This window comes from Stegodyphus dumicola, chromosome 8 (genome assembly GCF_044657685.1).
Source record: "Stegodyphus dumicola isolate Sdum_Otavi_A_Nest chromosome 8, ASM4465768v1".
Lineage (NCBI taxonomy): Eukaryota > Metazoa > Arthropoda > Arachnida > Araneae > Eresidae > Stegodyphus > Stegodyphus dumicola.
The window spans coordinates 20,981,954-21,001,643 of NC_140775.1; the positions used below are offsets into that span (position 1 = coordinate 20,981,954).

General features: G+C 31.1%; 1 protein-coding gene across 2 annotated transcripts in view; it reads left to right on the forward strand.

Annotated features, from left to right (window-relative positions):
• Positions 1-17,115, forward strand: part of LOC118197882 (transcription and mRNA export factor ENY2-1-like) — a 32,176-nt gene extending 15,061 nt beyond the window's left edge. The window contains exons 3-5 of one of the 2 annotated variants that reach the window (XM_085821647.1): positions 883-953; positions 12,152-12,226; positions 16,190-16,298. In XM_085821647.1, the coding sequence (XP_085677773.1) occupies positions 883-953; positions 12,152-12,226; positions 16,190-16,269 (226 nt within the window). In that variant the 3' untranslated portion in view covers positions 16,270-16,298. Of the gene's footprint in view, positions 1-882; positions 954-12,151; positions 12,227-16,189; positions 16,299-16,518 lie in introns of those variants that run through there. The other variant, XM_085821646.1, reaches the window with a different exon arrangement.
• Positions 17,116-19,690: the final 2,575 nt, after the last annotated feature.

The window sequence follows — 19,690 nt, forward strand, 5'->3', positions numbered from 1 at the left end:
CAAAAAAAAATATTTGCTTTATTACAAATAAGAATTCTGTTTGCATTTCCGGCAGTGTAAGTTGTTTTAAGTTGCTTCAGTTATTGTGCCAGAATTTTTCTTTATTCCTAGGTATTGACATAATTTCTTGTGTAGTTAAAAATTTCCCTTCTTCAGATCCTCTGAATGCTGTGTTGAGAATTCTCACTAATATGTCAATGAAAGTTTTTTCACTCTCAATGCCTTTTTTGCCATTTCTTCACTGTCGGTAGCAGTATTTCCTAGATTGAGCCATTATCATCGCAATGAAAAACTTCTGTTATATCATCTTCATTTATTGCAACCAACTTCACAATTTTTTCATAAATTTCATTAATTGGAAAATTTTGTTTCACTATTCACTAATGCCAATATATCGTGAGATTGGTGATTAAAGATATGTTTGTTCCATACTTGCTTAAGTCTTATCTAAGCCCCAAATAAATAAATTCCCACATATACTTTAGGCATATCCAAGGCCGATGATATACATTTTGTGGTTCAATGCAGTCTGTGTGTGTCCTAAATTCCAAACATTTTGCTGCCCTTAAATTGTATGGCCATCCCTTAATTTTGTTTCTCAGTGCCTTTCAAAATTTTAAAAATTTTGCCTCTCCTAAATTCTGCTGCTGAATAAATTGATTAAATTCTACTGAACAGAAGTACTCAGTAGGTGTGAAATCAACAATGTTTCAGTTTGAGATGACTGCCAAGCAAAAAGATGGCTAAAGAGCAAATTATTAATCATACAAATTTATACTAGTGGGGTTTTACCCTATTAATAAAATATGTTATATTACAATTCATATTTTGTCAATAATGAAAATTTTTCCTAGAGTATATAACAGTTTATCTTAAATTTAGATTGAAAGACTTACTGAAGAAAAGATTGACAGAAAGTGGCTGGAGAGATGAAATGAAAGCTTTCTGTAGAGGTAAAAATTATTATATTACTTATTTTTAAACATCAAATGCTTTTTTCAATAGGGTTTTATTTTGTATTATTTTTTAATTAGACTGATACATGATTTCTTTACTAAGTAAATTAAAATAAACTTTTTTATACCCAGTTCTAATGAGCAGTGGAGCATCACAATTAAACTCCAAAAGTGGTAAACTTAATTGACAAATTTGTATTGTGTCATTTTTTAATTTTGCCCAAAGGCTTATGTTGTGGCTGCTTTTCAGTTAGATTTCCTTTAATTGGGTCATTTCCAAATCTTTGCTTTAAAAAAAAAAAAAAAAAAAAAAAAAAAAAAACAAGGCTTTTATTAAAAATTTGTCGTTATTTGTCGAAGAAAGACACCGCTTGGCAAGAATAAAAATCTGATGTGTACACCACATGATTTCCTTGTACGGAATATTAAATTATATATATGCATTTTTTGCTGCATTTCATTTAAACTTTTTTTCTTCGGATTTCATTAGAGTATATTTCTCATTCAATTAATTCAGTTCTCGCTTCATGGCAAGGCAAAAATACATAAAACCTCTAAATATCGTTATTAAAGATTGAAAAATATAAAACACCAAATACAGTTAAAACAATTAAAAAGAACAATTTTTGCAATTCAAATTACAATTTCTTTGCAAAAATAAGCAATTTGCTCGGTGGGCAAGAAGGCAGATTTTTTGGTGCACAAAACTAAAACCTTTAGTCCCACTCAACAAAAAGACACTGAAGGAGCAGAAACTGACTTAATTCACTATTCTGCTAAGTTTCAAAATTGTTGATAATTCTACATCTATTGTATGCAAATTACTAAGGGCATAAAAACCTTAGCCGGAACATAAAAATAACATAATTCAATCATTTTTTAAAGCAAAAAAGTGCACAATTTACTTACATATAAGAATAAAAAAACTTAGCTCATGAAGCTGAGTAACAGAGCAGCTATATATATATATATTATTTACTAAATAAAATTGATCATATTATCTCCTAAGATTAATTATAGTTGAAGGATCTGAAAAGAGTGAATCCATACTTAGTAACCCTCCCACACCATAAATTACTTTACACAAGTCTTACTGACTGATATAATTCAAAGCCCCCGCTGCCGCTAAAGAATTTTCTGAACACAACACTTCTGAGTCAGACGCGAAGAGAACATGTTGCCCACTCCCAACTAGAAAGAACATAAGTTAATTAATGCTTTTTCTGGCCTTTATATCTTCATTACATTCACTTTTCTAATTATATATATTTTTTGATTTATTTTTCTTATATTTAGTAATTTTCTAATGTTTATTTCAACTACTTTGAATTATATTTCATAATGACAATTTCCAATGCTTAATTTTTACAAATAATATTGAACTCAAATGCATAAACAGTAGGGTGTCGGGGAATGCTTACTCGAGCGATATCTCTTTTACTGCAATTGCCTTTCACTCAAAATTGAATTAGCTAAAATACTTAATCGGAATAAGTTCTTTGGATCTCTGCATAGGTTCTTAATCCCTTCTATTCACAGAAATGTTTGGCCTGACTTGAATTGCCAGTTTGGCATCGTCTTATTGCTCGAGTAAAGGACAAAACACCTTCGTATTTATTTCTTAATTATTGTTCATTGAACGGAAGTTGGTTTGTTCCCCTTGAAAAGTCAACTAATTTACGATCAATGACAATCATTACTTGCCTTTAATTCTTGCTTTTAGTTTATTCCTTTTAAAATTGTTATTCATGATTTAATTCCAGTCCCCGTTAAACATTTTTAACAATTTACATTCAAGTTACTTAAAAACATCTTTCGAAATAGAACTTACTAAGTATGGATTCACTCTTTTCAGATCATTCAACTATAATTAATGTTACTAGTCTACTAGATCTGCCTAAACTCTTCCCTGATATGCTCACAATTATGACTCTTAACAAATGGAAAACCTACCTAAAATGCACATAACTACATCTAATTTCAAAATCAACTTTTTAAACAAGTCAGAGGTCTGCCAATGGGCTCACATTCCAGCACCTCGATCTGTAATATCTTTTTATTTTTCAAAGAATTTAACTTCCAGAAAAATCTACAACTACAAGAGTTAAATTACTACAAGTACACTTTCAGATATATTGATGACCTTATTACAATTAATAATTTGAGTAAAATTGAACACTCCTGAGATTTATCCAAATTGTCTTACACTTAATAAAACTAATAATTCACAAAATAGCATAGACTATCTAGATCTTCAAATCATTAACTACAAAAAAAATTTTACTTTTTGACAAAACAAGAAACTTCAATTTCAATACTAATAAATTAATAAATTGGAATTCCAACATATCCAAAAAAGTAATTAACAATACAATAATAAATCCAATACAACGAATTAAAAATATCTGCACAGATACAATAGATCTACAACGCGAAATTTTGCTCCTTATTAAAATTCTCAAAAATAATCTAATACCCAATCAATTTATTAACCATTGCCTTAAAAGAGCAGGCGTTAAATACTCACTCTAAATCATTTAACTGATAGGGATATGATAATTTGTTCCTAAACCTGAGAAGGCGATATAAGTTGGATGACTATCAGTTGAAGGATTTGTATATAGTGTAATTACTCATATGTATATATTGTAAAAAGCTAATTGCCTTCAGACTTATGCTATTACTAAAAAAATGGGCCTATTTCATAATCTTTAGTCTATCAAATAGCTCTTTGACAATGAAAATTCCTTTTTTCCTTTCTTAAATACTTAATCGTTTCGACACAACAATTAGCCAGAAATTAGTTAATTTCCATTCACTAGTATTTTCAAAAAAAAAAAAAAAAAAATTAACAGACGGTTTCACTCAAATAAGAACTCCACAGAATACATCCCTCAAGAATTCCTAGTTCCACCCACTACCACTGATTACTTCACCCAAGTCTTACCAACTGATATTATTCAAAGCTCCCGCTGCCGCTAAAGAATTTTCGGAAACACTACACTTCTGAGTCAGACGCGAAGAGAACACTTTGCCCACTCCCCACTAGAAAGAATGTAAGTTAATTAATACTTTTTCTGGCCTAGAAATCTCTTCTGAATCCATTTTAAATCCTTTTTGCAAACCATTTTGGAAAAAAAAAATGTCCTTTGTTCTGCCCTTATGTACAGATGTCATGCAAAAATGTCATTAAATTGCATTCAGTAGTGGTCAAAATGGTAAATATGATACCCAAAATATTTTTACATTTACAATACTTCCTTTACTTTATAGGTAAAAATATGAAATCTAAACACTGTAATGAAAACATAATAACAGATTCAAAAATTAGTGAAAATAAGATAAGCATAAGAAGATTCATGTAACTGGTGTAAAATCGAAGAAATGAACTGTAAATTCTCTCTCTCTCTCTCTGCCTTTAGCATTCATAAGCCAAAATAAAAAAAATAAATAAAACTTTTATCTGACACATTCCATCTGTTTGTACAAAATCTGCAATTACCCCTTCACAAACATAATGATGAATATATATCTTGTGGTAACAGTACTACCTGTAAAAACATGAAGATTGGGAGAAAATTATACATTTGAAGATTGTACCATAATAATATTGAGGATCAGTAATTCGTGGACTTATCACAAGGTGTGGTACATGATTATATTAAAATAAATTTATTAAATCCATTACTCACAACTTATTATAAAGAACGGATACTTAAGAAATGAGATATTTGAGGTAAGGGGATATTTTATAAGATGAATGTAAATCCTAATTGAATTCTCCTCCAAAAACTTTTGGGGCGGTCTAACAGTAATCACTAAATTTTGAGAAAATGGTATCAAGATCCATTTGGAGAAGAATTAAATCTCTTGTATTTACTTAGAGCTACATATTCTTGAAATATGTCAAATGATATTGCAAGAAACATAAAATTTTTATTTTGGTTATTTGTAGGATTTCTAAAATTTGAAAACATTACCTGTGAAAGAAGGGGGGATTTTAAATTTTAGAAGAGTATAGTTTATCTTTGATTGTGTTCCATTTTTAAAGGTGGTATTGTTATTTATATTCTGAAATTTAACTACTGATAAATTCACAAATATATGGTCCATAACTGTGTCTTTGATTTAACTATGAATGAAACTAAAAATTTGCTTTCAACAGAACTACATATTTATTTTAATATATTTTTTATATAAAAAATTATGAGGCCTTTTTATTTAATAGAAATAGAAAGACACTTTGAAAATCAGCTAAACTGCTCATTTTCATTTTTCATTGTTGTGCATATAACAGTTGTCCTCTGAAAGTTTGAGGTAGCTGTAAGAAAATTAAAATATAATGCTAAGAAACAAGTAACACCTGACTGAAAAAACTACTGGTATGTGTAAGAAAAATTTCCTCTAATATTCTCTTCTGAGCTAAAACATTCACAATCTTAAAACTAAAACTTTAAGCTATTTAAAAGTTGGATTGCTATTAGTTATAATGTTGACGGTTCTGAACGCCTTCAAACATGTTTTGTAGTACTGTTGCACATTTTTTTTTTTTTTTTTTTTTTTTTTTAATCCCTTGCTGGGTGATAATTTATGGTAATCTACAAAGATTTTTGATTTCTCATTTTGTTTCAAATTCTTCAGTTTTTCCTTATTAAAGTAATTAGAAAAAAAGACTTAACAATATATTCTTCAAGAGAATCTGTAATTTCTGAAGAAAGGGAAACAATTTTGCTACTACTTTGTTAACGGGGCACTAGCAACCAAAGTGCCAAATGTGGTAGTCTGTTGATATCATGCCATGAATGGCTGTGGAAGGTTTATTGTGTGAAATACTAAATTATGCAGATTTATTTTTAAGCAAAAATACATGAGTTCAAATCAAATTCTTGAAGAGAACAAAAGACCAATATTTTTTTAATGAATCTTTATGTTTTGTTAGGATTGCTGCGATGGAGTTAAATTTCGCACTAGTGTTTATGTTTGGCCCTGAGTGGCATTCCATTAACAAAAAAAAGTTTTTTTTAGTCCAAAGGCACAATTTGCCCTGAAGAACTATTAATTTTGTTTTGACATTTTGCATCAAAACTTTAAAAGGCTGTATCACTTTTCAGATCATTCCCACGATATATTATTGCCCTATCTTATATTTAAAGAAATAAAATAATGAAGAATCTGCATAAATGTATGTATGTTTCTTGCATTGTGATAAAACAACGGTACCTAGAGCCATCAAAATTTGAATAACGTAATCTCTAGAATATGGGCTTTTTTTTTTTTTTTTTTTTATTGTCGATTTCATATTTTGTAATACTTCAATGAATTTTTGATTAAAAAAACTAAACGTTTTCAAAGCGAGCAATGGCAACGCTGTACGAAAAGAACTTTTTTATCTCCAGCACGTGACATTCTCTATCGGAAATTCTAAATATATGCTCATTTTAAAATTAATTTGCGATATTGCTGTTGAACTGAATTTTGTAGTCTGAGTACATAAAATATGATACAGTCAAAAGTCGTTAATTCGGACACCCATAATCCGGAATGATCTATAATCCAGACCTCAAAGCTAAAAACTTTCTGCGCATGTGCCGCGTTGACACATGCGCATAGGCGTTTACGCGTGCGCGTAAGACCTTTCACGACTGCGCATATGCATGTGCGGAAGCGTAGAATACGTTTTCACGTGCGCGTTTTATGTATAACAGACGGTATAAGCTAAAATTATCTCATTATCTATTTCAGTTAATGTTGATGATTGCGTTGTTCCTTAATCTTCGAATTGGATCCGGCTTATTATTTTTTGAAGACTGTAAGAGCAATACTATAAAAGTAAACTTGAACTTTCGATTATGTCAAATAAAATTTCCGATTCTGGAGCTCCCAAAGGATCGTACAAAACGAAGTATGTTTCGATGTCCATCAAACAAAAAGTGGAATTGCTGCAAAAGATGGATAAAGACATGAAGAATGTGACAGAGAGGTTAGTGAAAACGAAAAAATTTCGATTGACAAGTTAGTCGGTATTCTCGGCACAGCAATTAACGGGACTTAAACAGCGGAACTTTGTAACTGAATAAGAAATTATGTCTGTTTATAGAATTAAAGATAAAGTATTATCACATAAAAACGAAGCAACTTAAACAACTTACATTGAAAGAAATGTTTAATAAAGTAAACAAATAAATATTAAGCTTTTTTTTTTTTTTTTGTAAATTTTGATACCCTTTAGATCATAATTGTTCTTTATTTAATAAATTATGGTTTCATATTTTTAATTTTAGAATTTCTGCATGCCATCTTACGAGATTTAAACTGATGATCTATAATCTGGAATCGCCGAAGTCCCGACGAGTCCGGATTAACGACTTTTGACTGTATTTAATAAATAAAGGTAACACACAAAATGTTTAAAAAAAAAGCCCCTTTGGATATAATTTAAAATTTGAAAGCTTTCAGGTTTATATATATATATATATATATAATACTAGTTATAAAAATATTAATCAAAACAGAACTTTAAGAGATAAATAAGAAAGCCAGCAGTATATTTGCAGTTGACAGGTAACTAGAGGAAATAAAATATTGAAGCCTCGCATGAGAATATTTGCAGAAGTTGAATTATTTACGTAAAAAAAAGTTATATTTCTGTGCATGACATTCTTCAGTTGTTAAAATGTGTTATGAAATTGAAAAAAATTAATTCAAAGTAATTATTAATTATCTCTTTTAAAACAATATTAATTAATCTTAAAATTAGGAAAAACAGCAGACTAAAGTTTGGTGTCGATTTTAGTCAAAACTTGCCATTTCTGAGGGCTAGCAGACACAGCCAAACATAAGGTTGCTGTTTTGCCTGGAAGTTTTACATTGACATGTTTATATTCTTAAATACAAATGAATGTTGTTACTGCGTATGGCTAATTTATAATAGTAAACTAAAAAAGATTTTTAAATTATTTTGAATGCAGAAAGCATATTTGATAAAATCTTTGACTTAAATACACAATGTATTGAGAGATAGCTGTTAGATAATTTACTGAAAATAGAAATAACTGTAGAGTTATTTTTATTCACATTAATATATGGTTTGTATTGTGGCATATGATAGAGGGAAGTCTACTTTCCAAGTACAGAATAATCTTCAAAGGACATAAACGTGAATAAAATTTTATCATCCCAGATCTAACAAAATATAACTATGTTTCCCTGGAAGAAGTTCAGGGGTGTTTGTACTCCGGGGATTTTGAACTTCGATACCCGGAAATTATGGGGATCGTCGTTCAAAAGGAAGTAGGAATAATAATGAATTATTTATTTTGATCTGGGTAATTTTGTTTGCTTTGAAAGCAGAAAACGCAAGCTCAGTGTGTGTGGTGAAAACTTTTCCTTTCTTTCTCCAAAGGCAGTGATAATGCGTGAAAAGGCGGAAAAAACTTCTTTTTTGTTCTTTCCTTATTGCGAGTTATGACTCATTCCTCTGGTTCTCGGACATTCTCTTCTTGATTCTTTTCGGCAAGTAGGCGCAGCAGAAAAAAAAGGGAGAGACTTCGTTCGACCAGATGTGCGATCACGTAACTCTGGGTTCAAAGGTCTTATCTCTCCTGGCGTGGCGCCAATAAATAGAGAAGGGGGATTTTTCGCCGTATTAGCTATTTGTCATTGATCCCTTCTGAACTTTTTTTTCTCCGCTGTGTAAAATTTTCGTTTTATTTATTGATGCACGTGTAAATTTTTCGTTTCGTTTATTGAAATATTTTTTTATTTATGTATGCAAGAGAATTTCACTATGAAATTTCTCGATATAAATAGTGATATTATACAATTAGAAGAATGTGTCCAGAATGCATTTAGGTGGAATTGGATTGAACGGAGAGATGGTAATGGGGATACCATCGGCACATGGTGCAAGAAAATAAATGTTGCTGGACAAGAATATTGTGTTTTTTGTAACTCACTGCTGAAGTATGGTGGGGAAGGATTCAAGGCTTTCACAAATCATTCTAAAATTGTGACGCACATAAAATATTCAAAGTGCATTAGACATTCAATGACTTTAAGTAATTATGCTAATTCAAAAAATATTGATGACTTACTGGAGACTGATGCTCGGCCATTGGATATAGTGACAAGAAAAGCACGCCAAGAGGTATTAATAATTTCATTTATCGCCGAAAATTCTCTTTTTTTCAATGTAGCTCCCAATTTAATTAAACTCTGCAAACAGTTGAGCCGCGATCAGACAGCACTAAACTCGTTGGAAATGTCCAGGACTACTGCATGTTATAAGATGAAATATGGGCTCGCAAAAACTATTAAGGAAAATATCATTAAAACTTTAAAGGAGACTCTATTTTCTCTAAATTTGGATGAAAGTACTAGCAATGCTCAAGAAAGTATACTGGCAATATTGGTGCAGTTTTATGACAACAATCAAAATGAAGTTGTAGTTCATCATTTTGCATCTCTAAAGATGGAATCTTGTAATTCAGAAGCTGTTTTTAAAGCAGTTGTTAATACTATTGAAGATAATAATATTCCATGGGCAAACTTAATTAGTGTATTAATGGACTCGTGTAACACCATGCGTGGAAAAAAAAAGGGTGTTGAAACCAGACTAGGATCAAACAAAGCACTCCACTTATTAGATATTGATGGTGACACATGTCACACAGCTAATAACTGTGCAAAAAAATTTGCTTCATGTTTTGATAGATACTTAGAAGATTTGTTTGATGACATCTATTTTGATATGAAAAGCTGCGCTAAAAGAGAAAATTTTTTCAAAATCTGTGAATCCCTTGCCATTAAAAAACTTAAGCTCTTGAAGAGACCAGACCATAGGTGGGTGTACATTTTATGTGTTTTAGAAAGAATCAAAGATCTGTGGGATGCTCTTATTGCATTTTATTTTCACTACTTGGATAAAACTGATAAAGGGGGTTATTTTTCTTATGTTGAAACTGTATACAATAAAAGAAATATTTCTGCAGCTCAGAAAAAAATTGTTGAAGGGGTGTATTCTTGCTTGCATTCCCAACAACTCACAAAGGATGCTTTAGCTCGGAAAAAAAGAATACTAAATGGGTTATTTGTTATGCAAAACAAAACTTTATTGCATATGGCATTATATTCAGCAGTATTACCAGAGTTCAACACATATATTTGAAACAAAAAAACCAATGCTTCGTTTAATACATTCCAGTATTTATAAATTGATGGTAAAATTTTTCTCTTTTTTTATGAAGCCAGAAAATATAGAATGCACATCTTATAATGATTTAGTAAAGGTTGATGTCACAAATCCAGAATTCCATCTACCTAGCAAAGTAATATTTACTGGTGCAGAAGTTTCCACTCTCCTGAAGAAATTATCAAAAAATCATCCAAGTGTATAGTAAAAGAATTCCAAATTTCTCTGATGAAAGCTTATACTAATACAGCACAGCATATGAAACAGAAATTACCCCTTAAAAATTCATATCTAATTAGTTTTACAGCATTAGATCCAGAGCTAAGTGGTAAAACCAGTACAATATTAGCTTTTGAAAAATTGTCATCTTTTACGTCCCATATTTTTAGTGATAATGAAAAGTCAAAAGTAGAAGCTGAAATAAAGTTATATCAGAGTGATATTGTTATCACCAAAGAAATGCTCTACACATCTGATGAAAGTGGAAATCAAGTCAAGTGTACAATTGATAAATATTGGTCTAAAGTTTTTAATTTAAAAGATGATTTCACAAATGATTATAAGTATCCTACATTGGCTAAATTGGTCAAAGCCTGCCTTAGCTGCTCCCATGGCCCATTAGTGGAAAGTGCATTCAACTTAATGGATACACTTGTCACTGACTATAGAACCTCTCTTAAGATTGATTCCATAGATGCAGTGCAGACTATTAAATATGATTTAATGGCTTCTAAAGAAACCTCATGTGAAAAATATGGCTCAAAAAATCCAATGACTGATCCAATTCACAAAGATCTCTTACTGAATATGAACAGAAGTTGGAAAACATATCAAGAGGACTTAAAAACATGTATTTCAGATGAGTCACCTATAAAAGTCTCTGAAAAACCTTCTACATTAGCAGAAAAGCAAACTGCTTCTACCTCTGCATGTGCAGTTCTCGAGGAAATTTCTTCCACTCTAAATGAGGAAAATAAAAGTCAACCTTCCTGCAATTATGAAGTTCACCACAGAAGAAAGACAAGCCCACAAACATCAGAAAATAAAAAAAAGCAGCAGAAATTAGATAATTTTTTTTAAAAGAATTAATTCAGGTAATTTAAAATATTTACATAAAATGTAGTAGTTTATATGTTTGAAAATTTATGGTTAATTATTTTGCAAAAAAAAAAAAAAGTAATTTATTGAACTTTTATAATTAGGTCATTCAATACTTCATAATTGTAATTTTTCATTTCTCCCCCCCCCCCTTCTCGAAACTCCAAAATGTCGGTAGTGAGTCCGTAAAAGTTTCAGGGGATTTTTTGGTGTCCCACAAACACCCCTAGAAGTTAAACATCTGAAATATTATGTATATCATTATTTAAAATAAAAAAGAACTTCTCCTTTCAATGAAAGAAGATGAAGAATCCCTTTTTTGCAAATAGTGATTTTCTTTAAAAATTTAAAATTGATTTTACTGTAATTTAACTGCAAAGACTCAATGCAAAGAGACTCTCTTTGTTCTCTTATTCTCAGAAATATGCTTTCTGTTCCTTAAGAGTATTTGTTTCAGCAGTAAGAGAGCATGTTATAAAATTTTCTCATAACTCTTTAATAAATTATAAAAAAAATCTGTAAGTTACGTTATATGAAAAGTTGTTTGCAGAAACTCGGTGCTCAGATATATATGATTTAATTTCTCTTTATTTACTGAGCTGTGAGTTTAATTTGAGAGAATTTTCATTATATCTGCTAAAAACAAGTACTTAGATAATTGTCATATAAGTTGTTGGATAATTAAAATGACCCACACTTTTTCATATAACAATATAGAAAAGTTATTTTAAAATTTGAAATAAAATCTTTTAAAGTGTGCATTTTAATATAAATGTTGCTTTTTCCCCTCTGTGTGTGTATTTGATTATGTTATCAAATTGGAAAATAGGATGTCTTGCATTATTTTTTCATATTTAGCTAATTTTAGGTATTAAAAGGTATAATGACTTATCATCTATCTATGCAGATATTGTAAGACAAAAAGGTGTTGAAAATCTGACAGTAGATGACCTTGTTAAAGAAATGACACCTAAAGGACGAGGTATAGTTTGTTTTAATTATGTAATTTTGTAAATGCAAAACCTGTTTATTATTGAAGATTTTCCTTAATCATTTCCATTTTCTTTTAAATCATTAATCTGCAGAAGTAGTTTTAAATAATTTTTATATATACTGACCCCCAAAAGTTAAGCATATAGTGCAAATTAGCAATTTTGAAAAGCATGATTGAGTTTGAGTGACTAAAGATCACTGCATATGTAAGTGGCGCATTGCGCAGATAACTTATGTTGCAGCCAATCATAATTGACTTTCTGAGCATATGCTAATTAGGTAGTCATTAACAATGCCAGCATTCTGAAGGATTTGTGGAGGTTAATTTGAATGATGTTATAAAGTGTTTACAACTTTCATAGGATAAGTTTTGATGATATTTATATTTCTGTGGTTGACAGAGATGAGCGCTATCGTGTTGATGGACACGTTAAAACAGGACATTCAGTGAAAGATATCACTCTTTTCGTTGGTGCTGATCGTTCGGTAATTTCTCGTATGTGGATGCAATTCCAAGTAAGTCAAACAGTTGTCCGGAGACTTCTTAGTTAACTGTGCTTAGTTGACTAAGAATTACCACCTCCTCTGAGGACCGGTATATAGCAGCCAAGTGGAATCAGTGAGCAACCCTCATAACACTTACATCCATGTCTGTGGCATCATTTGGTAAGGCAATTTCTTCCAGTACTGTGTGTCAAAGTCTTCACATGAAGGAATTGTATCCCTAAGTATCAAATGTGTTTGTATCCACTAACCACCCAATTCAGAGGGACAATATTAAAGTGATGTCAATATCTCGATTCAGCTGTCTAATTGTCCTATATATGGAAGAGTACTCAATTGCCATAGAATCAGATGAGCGTGTAAGGGTCTCAAGAGAACAAGACAGCTGAATCAAGCCCAGAACATCATTGAACGTCATCCATTCAGAAGTGGCAGCATCATAATATGAACTGGAATTTTATTGAGATATCTCATCCAGCTGCATATACTTAAAGACAGCCCTACAAAAACTGCAGTATTGGTATGAAGTCCTTCACTCCATTTTAAGACTCTACTCTGCAGCAGTTGGTCCTGATTTCCTCCTTATGGGTGATAATGGACGTCTTCATCGAACCAGTATCAGTATCGTTAATCAGTACCTGGAGTGAGAGCATCTCATATGGATTGGTTGCTGTATTCCTCTGGCTTTAATCCCACTAAAAGTCTTTGCAGTGCATTTGGGCATGCTTTCTTTTCTCGTTTACCTCCTTTATCCAGTCTGGAAATGCCCTTATAGCATCTACAATTGTTTATCACCTTCATGAAAGCATGGGCAATCACTAAAAAAATGTATCTGAAGGCCTGGGATGGGCATGTACGTTTTTAATGAAAGTTTTTTGTTTTTAAGATTTAAACATAAGTTTGTTAATGATCAATCTCTGATGGCATCAGATTAAAGAAATTTTTAGTATAAGTACCACTGGTACTATTGCATGGTCCTTTTCCCTATTTTACTTGCTCTTGCCTTGCTTTTTATTGTCATTGCCTAAAGAGATGTGGGTTGCATAGCATATCCATACTGATAATATGTGAACCCATTTTCATTACAAAATAAAACTGGTTGAATCAGTGCCACCTTTCTTATGCTATCGTGGATCACATATCCGTTTGTTTTGGAAGAACAACTGTTTGGAACAATTTTTTCTGCTTTGTCATAACAGCCAGTCACCAAAGTTCACTTTGGGGTTAACACAGGGAAATCTGGTTCTTCATTACAAACAAGCTGATGGCATTCAAAGCTAATAGCTGATTGGTTGAAAATGAACAACTCTTTTTTTTTAAGGAAGGGAAAAATCGTGCATCTTTCTTTCAATAGTAAACCAGGCTGAAAAATTGTCCGAAACAATTGTTCATGGGAAACAAATGCGTAAGTGATATGGGCCTTAAATTTTTCTTCACAGTTATGTCATCTTAAGTGTCTGCACATCTGTTTTTCTAATTCTCAAGTCATCTACAGAATTATTACATATACAGTACAAAGCCTGACATCCTTGGCAATTCTATGTATTAAAGCATCAGTTTTAATTTAGTAAAATGACATGTAGAAATTATGAAATTTAAAACTAGAAATAGTGATGTATGAAGTAATGAAACATTTATGACCTTAAGGGAATCGAAATCCCCCCCCCCCAAATCAATATTTACTTCTCTAAACATTTCTGTCAATATACATTGTTTAATTTGCTTCATCTTTTGTGCTAATACTTTTGTGAATAGACATAATTTCTTGTTCAATTACAAAATTCTAGTGTTCAAATCTTGTAATTGTCGTGCCAAAAATTCCCACCAAATTGTCAACCGAAATTTTTTCAATTTCAGCATCCTCCCTGTCTTGTTCTTTACTATCATTTTCAGGATTTAGAACAATGCTACAGATTTTGTGATCCATTAGTTGATTGATGATTGGAGCATTGCCATCGCACTGAAACATTTCTTTGTTTATTAAAAATTCCTCGCTGGCAATATAGGTATCATGAGACTGGCATCTAAAGGCATTTTTGTTCCACTAAATTTTGTCTTGCTTTTATCGCATGGAGGAAGTTTAGCCTGAATTATATTCATCGTTTATTATACTTACCCTTATTTCTCTTTCTGTGCATGTAGGTCTGGAATTGTGCTGCCAAGCAGTTCACTGAATTCTAAAAATTTTGCTGACCTTAAGTGTTGCATCTGAACATAACCTTTCTACCATGAGGGACTAGTCACTGTGTACCATAGCTTGTTTGTCAAGTTTGCTTGTGCCTCACTGATTTCTTCTTTGGGGTTACCTTTAGAACCTCTTCTAGGAGATTTCCATTGAATCTCATAATGATATCATTGCAGACGTTCATGACACATCAGAAATTCACCACTGGTTGTACAGGTATAGTCTTGTTGCTTTAATTGTGCAGTTAAGCTCGAATTTTTGAGGAAGAACACCTGGGGAGGGGCAGTCCAAGATTACCTTTTGAGACTCATGCCGAGTGCTCTTTCTCCACCATGAACCTCTCGAGAGGACTTTCAGCTCGCCATGTATTTTTAGTGTCCTCTTGCCATGCAGGTATTATATGCTTACAAACTCCCATGCCTTCTCCAGGATTTAAAATGGGCCCATCGGTAGTGCAGTGTCAGTAACCACTATACTGCTGGGTAGCTAAATCATTCAGATAGCTGGATATATTTGGAGTATGTCTGGCAGTTTTTTACATGTTCATTGAACAGTACAGTTTTATGAGATGTGTATTACTGTAAGTGGAAAGATATAGCTTCATAAAGGAGGTAGTGCCCTTATGCAAGTCAGCCATTATTGATCTATTTAGAAATCTTCACAGAGGTGCTGCAGTCATAAAGGTATAGAATTTTAATGAAGATTGACTTTAAAGTAAAAAAAAAAAAAAAAAAAAAAAAACTTTATAGAAATATTGGCTTAATTAAGACATTAATTAATAAGGTAGACAAATGTTCTGCTTAGTGAAGGATACTGACATCGTTATGAAAGTTCTCATTCCCCCTTAGCGTTAAAAATAGTCTTTAAAAACTGAAGATTTATGCTAGAATATCTTTTTGAAGGTTTTTATGTTGTGAATTTGGCCTGATTTTGTTTAGGGCTGCCAACTTTTTCAGTTTTTAGAATTTCCTGTGAACCGTGTGTGCACATAACTCATATTGTAAACATGTGTCCAATAAATTTGTTGTGATAACTTTTTTTTAGTTCCCTTATTTCTTCTTACTCATTTACTTTCTAGCACTTCAACTAGTATTTCCAGAGATATGTTACTTGTACAAATTGAGTATATTGGTATGCTGAATCTTTGAAATTTATATAGAGAGTTTTATACGAAATTATGTAAACATTACTTGATGCTCAATATTTTATATTGGTTATAAAATTACCCTAAACTAGATTAATACTTATTGTGTTCTCTTTCAGAATTAGTTCGTGATTCAGTGAAAAGGGAACTTCTGCAACAAATTCGAAGTTATTTAGATAGAAACAATACTGTTATTTAGAAAACATTTGTTGTGATAACTTTTTTTTAGTTCCCTTATTTCTTCTTACTCATTTACTTTCTAGCACTTCAACTAGTATTTCCAGAGATATGTTACTTGTACAAATTGAGTATATTGGTATGCTGAATCTTTGAAATTTATATAGAGAGTTTTATACGAAACTATGTAAACATTACTTGATGCTCAATATTTTATATTGGTTATAAAATTACCCTAAACTAGATTAATACTTATTGTGTTCTCTTTCAGAATTAGTTCCTGATTCAGTGAAAAGGGAACTTCTGCAACAAATTCGAAGTTATTTAGATAGAAACAATACTGTTATTTAGAAAACATTTGCAAGAGATTATCGGCTTATTGAACTCTGAAGTTTTATGTAAAATATGTTGGCTGTATTCAAAATGAAAATGTATTTTTCTAATTCACTTTTTATTATGCATGAATTTTTATTGTTCATACATTAAACTAAAATTTAAGAATAATAATGTTAATATTTTGCTTGTATATAACGCATTATTTTATCACTGGCTCATTTTCTATTTTCTTAAATTAAATTCATGCAGTCATTCATGCTAACAGTATTCTTCCTACTGTTACATGTAATTGTTTAATCATGTCAATATGCATTTATACTCTAATGGAAAAAAATGCTAATTCTCTAGATTACATTAAAGCTATAAAAGCAAAGTATTTTTTGAGTGTGAAATATTTTTGTGAATTCCTTGTTAAGAGGATATGTGGAGTTTTTTAAAGTTTTTTATCTCTGTATATTTGATGTACATAAGTTTGAGCTGTTCATGTTTACTTTTAATGCATTTGTTTCAAATAAATATATTAAAAAATGTTCTGGAGATATGTGGCAGTTGAAAAAAAATATAACAGTCAAACCATATAACATAGAATTCTGAAAAAAAATCTCATTACATTATAAATATAAATAATATAGCTCTATTCTAGGTTATATAAAATAAAAGAAAATCTATCAAAAATTAGTTTGCTAGAATGTGAGCATATTAATTATTCCAAACACGGGAGGCATATGTGATATCAACAATAGGGTGATAAACATAAAGGTAAGTTATATCTGGATGAAATTAAGTGTAAAACCTTTTATTTTCTGCAGGTACATACATAGTGTGTAGTTGTAATAATTTTAGTCATCTCTTATTGCTAGTATTGCAGTGAGCTGAAGTATTGTGAATATTTTCTTAAAATATAATAAGCTATTCTTTTGTGATAACCGGTGGCATGTTGTGCTGACGACTCTATGTAAGAATTAATAACTGACCAAGTTGTTATTTCTTTAGTACATTTGTTGAGGTTGCATATTACTTACTGCATTTTGCAATGCAAAATATATTTATTACAAATTTATGAGAAGTTCCTGTACAGTATATAATAACATAGAAGCATACAAAAATTATCATGGGTAAGATTACTGTCCTCATTATGTGAGGATCTTGCTAACGACTAGTCTCTTTAGTCAAGAGTTACAGAGCATTCTGGTGTGTTGTTCCATTGGAAACAATCTGCAGACTGAATTAGTCACGCCTCCTTAATTTTTCGGGTATATTTTACATCTTCTGATTCTTTATATCTGAAACAATATCACAGGAAAAACAAAATCATTGGTTCATCTGCTTTCCTGAAATAGAGAGGCTTTGACAACAGATACAGTGCAGAATGCTAAAATCTCTTGACACTGGTCGTGAAGTTATGTCTCTTGTAATGTCAAACAGAATGGATCATTGCGTCTGCGTTCAGTGTCCATGACTTGTTTCGGATTAGCAGCGGAATTTAGTTTTCCGCCTGAAATGATTCTCTCGCATATCGTAACAGCTTGAAAACTGTGACTTGTGGGGGACCGCACATTCGATTTTTCTCACCTGTGTGTCGTCCGCTGCTCTATATTTCTGCATGAATAATTTATGAAAGGGCACTTCTTATGGTTTTTTGTTATTTTCCACAACGTTTAATAACACCCTAAGTTCTTCATGAAGTAATTTAATTTTTTGATGGATAAATTAAAGATCTTTTTCTGCATGCTGTTTGATGGCTGGATTGGATCATCACAAATGCTTTGTATTTTGTGCTTATTCTCTCATTTAATTTTCAGTCATTAGTTATTAATAAAAATGTGATTTAATACATTTCAATTGATATTTGTTTGGAATTAATAAAAATCATCTTAAATAATTGTACATTTAACAGATTTTAGAGAGTATATAAAAATAGAAAAGGAATTTTACTACAGAAATAACATAAGTTGATTCTCAATATAAAAAAAAGAATGAGGTTTTTTTTTTTTTTTTTTCGTTCCCTTATAATTGAAATCAGCTCAAAATGGCTAAAATGGTGAAAAGGGTTCCATCAGTTTTGTAGAAGTACTGATATGTCGCTCAATTATATTCTGCAAATAACAGACAACTGTGTATATGTCTCAAATTAGGAAAGCCTGTCGGGAAATTTATTTCATTACAAAGTGCACATTGTGTGTTGGTAGTTGCACATAGTGTATTAGTAAATTAAGAATGCCAAAAAATTTATAATGTTTATTCATTAAATTTTGATGAAAAGTCATATGTATTCTTCAGAACAGTGACTCTTAACCTTTGTTGCTTCACTCTCCTCTTCATATCATTTATAATAATGACACATCTTTTTTTTTTTTTTTCAAACATATGATTTGGTGCATTGCAAATAATAAAAATAAAACTGAAACTTGAAAGTTATCTTTAATATGCTATAAAGATAAGTATGAATTTAATGTTTATTATATTTAGTAAATTAGCCTCGTATGCTCTCAGCTCCCTGGAATAGCTATTATAAAATAAAAATATTTAATACAGTCTAGTTCTCTACGTCCAGCTAGTATATTTTCATAAAAATATATCATTTTAATAATAAACCAAAAGTTTGCTTGCTTTTTTGTTATACAAATTTAATCATTCATTCTAGTCAAATGATTCTAGACGTCAGTTTCATAAGAAAATATATAATGAGCTGTTAGGTGCCCACTAGTGACCAAGTGGTAAAACTGCTAAGCACTGATAGTTCGGTGCAGGGTTTGAATCCCAGTGAATGGGTTGGCTGCATGGACATTTCATGGTTTTGCCTATGTGTAAAGAGCAAATTTCCTTTAGAAAGTCCTCTACGAAGGCATCCCTCCCTATAGGCAGATATCCCTTGAGTGCTTTGCGGTGATTAAATAAAACCAAATTTTGCATACATTCTTTGTGGAGTGACAATACAATGTGGGAAAGTGATCTTTAAATTTTTGTTTAGAATTTTTTTCTCATTTAAGGGTGAAATTATTTTTTGCATGTATCATCTTTCAACAAACAAATTAAAAACCTCAGTTCTACTTTTTGCACCATCAGGTAAAAATCTTTTTAACCCTTTTGCCGTCCTTTCCTGTCAG